The sequence below is a fragment of the Cervus elaphus genome, chromosome X, assembly GCF_910594005.1.
Source record: "Cervus elaphus chromosome X, mCerEla1.1, whole genome shotgun sequence".
Taxonomy (NCBI): Eukaryota; Metazoa; Chordata; class Mammalia; order Artiodactyla; family Cervidae; genus Cervus; species Cervus elaphus.
The window spans coordinates 70,856,079-70,862,078 of record NC_057848.1 but is presented as its reverse complement, the minus strand read 5'-3'; the positions used below and the strand labels follow the sequence as shown (position 1 = coordinate 70,862,078).

The window sequence follows — 6,000 nt, the reverse complement described above, 5'->3', positions numbered from 1 at the left end:
TTTGGGGGTTTCCCCAAGGCTGCTTCCTGCCTAAGGGCTTCTCTCCCACTGATGTCACAAGTACTGCAGAACCACAGAAGGGCACCGGCATCTGGGGGGGCATTTGGCTGGCCTTGTGCACCCTGCTGGGCCTTAGGCTCTGAGATGTTTCCCCTATTCACAGATACAGGGGTGATGCAGGCCAGAACTGAACAGGTTGCAGTTCTGATTAAGCACCTGATCCGGCAGCTGGCTTCACGCTGCAGAGGCTGGAGAATAATGATACTCTCAGTAGGAGCATGCTAGCCCCAGCTACAAGCATCCACAGGGACGTTCTTTCTTCACGAGGGTTGCCAGTTGGTCTACATGTGGCTCCTGACCAGCAAGTGCTGGTGGGCCCTGGGGGGTGCTCCCCACAGCATTGAGCCAGGGTCCTGGCAGCAGGCTTCCTGTGTTCCCCCTTCCCTCCTCAAAGTCTGGTACAAATCGAAGAGCCAACAAAATCGAGGTCACTGGCAAAAGAGTTTGAAAGTTTGAATGATTTTTATTAAACACCATTAGTCTACACTGCACAGTTAATGAAACAGCAAAGCTCCAATCTCTTAGAAGAACGATGATTGATCATGGATCGGAACGGTAGTTCTGTGTCCCCTAAGCACATGGTGAGCCTGATGGAGTCATTACCATCTCAGATCAGAAGCAGAAAGGGGCAAGAACTGCAGCCTGGCCTGGAAGGGCTTCCCTACCCTCTAATCCCCACCCCACCCCTGCAGCCCTCCCCACAATGCAATTTCCTTTGAGTTGATGGATTACAGAGGGAAACATGATGCTCTTGGGAAAGGGGGCTTCTAGGCTTGTGAGGAGGAGAACAGAAAGGGAATTCATACTTTTTCTTTCCCTGAAAATATTCAGATGGTAGGATTGATGTCTGAGACCAGCCTGTCTGATTAGCCTCCTGCCAGGGTCATTGCTGATTATCAATACACAGATGCCAGTTCTGTTGTTGGAGTTTGCGAACACCAAAGAGCAAATGAATCAGAGTTTCATTATGAGAATAAGGCTGTGCGAGTGGAAATGAGAACGACAGCAACAACAACAACAACGACAACGATAACGACGACGAAGAATTTAGTCCGCCAGTCGCACAATAGAGCAAGCGACAACGGGCTCCATATTTTTTCCCCACAGAACTGCATCTGGGGACATGGAATTGACCCATCCATTCAATGTTGTGTAGCGCTAGTGTCTCGCCACACATTTTCTCAATGGGGAGGGTGATGCTTCTCTAAGCAAGCAGTTCGTTGCCTTACTGAGTAGTCCTACCCAGTGATCCAGTTTGGTGTCTCCCACCTGCCAGCTCATGCAGGTGAATTTTATCATGTCTATTGTGAAATATGTAAGGGCTCTACGCCCACATCTACATCGATTCTGCCTTCAGAAATGCTTTCCAACTTCATTTTCCAACTTCAACCTCTGGGATGCAAATTTCAATAAAACACAATCCAAATTAGATAACTTTGAGAAGGATATTGAGAGGACAAGTATCTTCCCAATGAAGACCCAGTCCAATGCACCTAGTAAGGTGTTGTCCAAAGGAAAATTCATCCATTTGGAAAGTCAACAAAAGGCATTTTAGCCAATGGTTTCAAATTGAGCAACTTGATTATTGACCAGAGATTTGAATCATTTAATGTCATTACATGGAAAAAAGGCATCCCAACCTCAAGTCTTTGAAAAGTTAGCAGCAGCTAATCTGCTTTTCCAATTCTGTCATCCAAATAGAAAACTACTAGTATTTTCCCAATGAGATTATTAAGTAATTAACAGTCTACAGGCTGGCTAACAACATGCTCACGGCTAAATTCTACCCCGAGGACCACACTAGTATACTCTTTTCAAATTAATCCTACCTACTGAACTCAGACAGTAATATGACAAAACCACTAAAAAATCCAAGGTTAATTAAAGTACAAAGCCAAGCCAATATCATAACACAAACTTGTCAAACTCTCTGTGGTTGGAGCTTGGGTGACAAGTGAAGGCATAGTGGTGGCCCTATGTGGGTCCTGTTTGCAGGGCTGAGATCCTTTTGTGAACTTGCTCGCTCGGTGGAGCTGCCCATTTCTTTGCCCATGACCCTAACTCCATGTGTTTACTGTGAGATGTGTCTCATCAAGCCTCCATCACAGTCTGAGGCAGGACCTCTCACCACCATCCACATGTCTCATATCCCTCCCACAAACTGGTACACTGAAGAGATTTACTTGACAAAATATTATTTCAGTCCCTCAAAATGCTGCACACCTATGACACACATCACCATTTACAACGTGATGAATAGAGTGCCTAGAAAACAGCAACAATCCTTAATCAGGAAACTGAAAGATGTCTCATCTCCAGGGAGAGGAAGGCAATTCATCCTCCATGTTTAATTGGTTTCTAAGCTGCTTTACAAATGGGTCTGCTAAATAATCAGGTGGTGATCCCAGGCTCGCCTGTCAGATTTGATCATCGTGCTGCTGATCTGGACACACTTTACACTCAGTCACCAGAGGTGACACATCAGGCAGCAAGCAGGCTGCTCTGCTGTCTCCCTGTCGTGTGTCAGGTAGATAGAACGACTCACTGAAACTAGAGATACGAGTCTTTCATTCATGAGGCAATATACTTGTATCCCCAGGAAACTGTCCCTACATTTTAATGTCTAGTTCCTGGAGGTTGAATTTCAAGAAGAATCTACTCATAAATCCATGATGGGCTAGGATCGTGGTCTAGGTTGAACATACAAGTCAGACCAGTGGGCTTCATCATATAGTCATAGTCAGGCACTCCACCTGGTAAGCCGTGGGAAACAAACAGAGACCTTGAGTCACTGCAGAGTCATCAGCTTCATCTGTGTAAGTGACACCCACTTTGGGTATTTGGAGTCGTTCATAGGATCGTGTTCCTCACTTAAGAGGTTCAGAAAAGATTTCTCTTGGGTTGCATTAGTCAGTGTGTGTCTGTGTGTGTTAGGGTTGATGCTGAAATTGCCAACGTTCAGCTCAACCACACTGGGGGCATGAAAAGTGCTGGGTCAGCTGCTTGGATGCTCCCAGCTGTCATCTTCACAACGTGGCCTCAGCCACTGGAGAACAACGTCCACAGCCCTTATGATACCACAAAGGGCCTTCAGCTCAAAGATGACCAGAGCAGAGCTCAAGTCTGGCTCTTTTGCAACTGGGGATAATAGCTAACCTTGACAGTGAGAGTGTAGAGGGGATCCTTTGTCGTTCCTATCACTTGCATGACTTGCTTTCAAAAATCATACAAGATTGCATCTTTTATGGGCATGTATCTATTATTCATCTGGTCATAACTCAGTGAAAAGAATCCAATAACTCAGCTGATGAAAGGCTACATGGAATTAGATACCGGCAGGTAATTACAAGGAACTAACTAATGTACGGATAGTTTTTACCACGTGTGAGGGATTCTTCTAGTGGGTTGGAACGCCAAAGATGATATTTACATTGTGATTTTTAGGGACACAAAATGAATGCAGAGGATCAAAAGGGGTGGGGATAGTTTCAAGTGACTCTGAAATATCTCCAAATCAACGGAACTGTTCCCCATCTTCAGAGTTCTTTTAAAACCACCCTAGGGTGAAGCACTACCCCAACTCATTTTTTGTTAAAAAACTAGCTACAACTTAGAGAGTTTGGAGTTTTCATTGGGGTTTTCATGGAAATGATTCAAGATAATATAGACTTGAATAAAATCAGTGATTGTATTTCAATCAAAAGCTAACGAGCCAAAATCAAAAGAAACAAAAGAAAAAGGAAGAGAAAGTTAGAAGAAAACAGAAAGAAGTCAAAAAGAAACTCTGTAAAATAGCAAATGTGATAATAATTGGGGAAGTCCATATTTTAAAGCCATTAGGAAGCAAACTGTGTATGACTACTTCTAGTAGTGAGAACTTAACTTTGGTTTCCAGAGATTCGAGTAAAACACAGTTAAAAAAAAAAAAAGTCCTGCCAGTTATGGACCCACCAATCAACTGCAAAAGAGGCAGAAGTGTGCATTCCCTGGACAGTTGCCAGAGTCCTCTCATCTCTCATCTCTAAACTGGGTTGTAGCATCTAGGCTACTAGGGCATGTGCCACTGAACTGCCCTTCAAAGGAGAGCTTTACACAAAGAGAATCACGGGTGAGGATTTACCCTTCAAATCATGGAGTTCAAAACGACTTACGCCAGCTGATGCCTTAAAGTTGTTGATATAAATGTTGCCACTCCTTCTCATCCTTGACATTTTTCAAATAGGGATTCAGGAAAGGGATACTAACTAAAAAGTCCTCTGGCTGCATTCCAGAGTACTGTTCCAGAGTGGCATTGCTGTGCTCATGAATTTTCTTAACACTCTTAACTGTCCAATATTGCTAAAACATCTAACCAGTGGATTTCAACAATGAAAATTCTCATCTGAAAACTGAGTCTGTGGGAATCACAAAAGTTTAACAAAGGATTCTGAAATACGTTCTTATCTGGACAGAACAGCACAGTTTGGGGAATGGCTACTGCTGAAAATTTGAATCTTTGCAGGTCCTCTGTGTCTGCGTTCATACATAGACATATACATGACATATGACATATATATATATATATACACACACACACATAAACACACACACGCGCACACACACACACACACATATATATATATATATATATATATGACATTTTGTTTCACTTCTCAGGAACCTGTTCTCACAATTGCTTTCCATTCTTTCTTTTGGGTAGTGTGGGCCTAAAAAAATACTGTAGGGACTGTCATTCCATCAAGCACAAAAGGATGGTGGGATCTGTGAAATGCATAGAAAATACAGAAAAATGACTAAGTGATAAAAGATACACTGCTCTCAAGGTGTAGTGTCCACTTACAATGACTTCTGTGTTTCACAGATATCAAAAGAAGCATCAAAACAAACATAATCAAAGAGAACTTTCCCAAATGAGTGGAGTTCCACCAGTGCCCATCGGCGCTCTGGTAGAGGTAGCGTGGTGGGTGGCAAGGCTGGAGATGGGGGCGCAGCCACTACAACAAGTGGGCATCGATGCGCAGCCAGCACAGTCCCTGGCGAACGTAGCGGACGAGATTGGTCATGCTGCTGTGCTGCGTCAGGGGCCCCATCAATGTGTCCAGATCGCCAAAGAATTCTGAAAATCAGAGCAGACCTTAGTCAGGCCTTTAAATGACAGTAGGGCCATAAGCAGCACCCCGAGCATGCGGGCATTGGATGAGTTATTCTTGGTTCATTCATTCATTCATTCATTAGACATCAATTTCCAGAGTACCTACAAGGTGATCTGAACTTCTTATGGATATTAAGCACTATGGTTTTAATCTTTTATTAGCTCCCCAAACTCCATAGAATAAATCATGTCTGTATTACTGTGATTAAGAAAACACAAATTCACTCAAATCTGTTAATTCATAGTAAGTTTTTTTCTAATTACTATACATTTTCTTAGACTGTGACCTCTAAAAGTACATTACAATCCTGTGGAGGTTTATGAGATACACACACACATATATCACAATATGCATATATTACACATAAAATATATTTGTCTATATATTTACATATATGTTTATAGAAACATATATTTATAAATCTACACATAAAGTTGTATATCAAATATATTTTATAAAATATTAAATTTATATTTTTATATATTATAAATTTATAGTTAGAAAGGAGTATTTATACACAAAATGGTATATGATACCAAGCTGTTTCTCATTCTGTGTGTTATGCAATTGAAAATACTCTCTTTTCTTTTTGTCTAAATGAAATGACTTCACTGATGTTTCTTGGCTTGATGTAGATATAACCAGTGAGCCTGGACCGCCGTTAGCACCATCGGTATCTAAGGCCAAGTCACTGTCTAGGAGGCATCTGACTTGGTTCGTCTTATTCCTTTAGGGAAGGAAAATAACCTGTAAGGATCTGTCACACAGCACATCCCCCGGCCCCCTG

General features: G+C 42.3%; 1 protein-coding gene across 11 annotated transcripts in view; it reads right to left on the bottom strand.

Annotated features, from left to right (window-relative positions):
- Window positions 1-503: 503 nt before the first annotated feature.
- The window catches only part of AFF2 (AF4/FMR2 family member 2), a 528,226-nt gene continuing 522,729 nt past the window's right edge, over window positions 504-6,000 (bottom strand). For all 11 annotated transcript variants that reach the window (XM_043895846.1, XM_043895848.1, XM_043895850.1 and 8 more), the window contains one exon: window positions 504-5,176. In XM_043895846.1, the coding sequence (XP_043751781.1) occupies window positions 5,055-5,176 (122 nt within the window). In that variant the 3' untranslated portion in view covers window positions 504-5,054. The remainder of the gene's footprint in view (window positions 5,177-6,000) is intronic.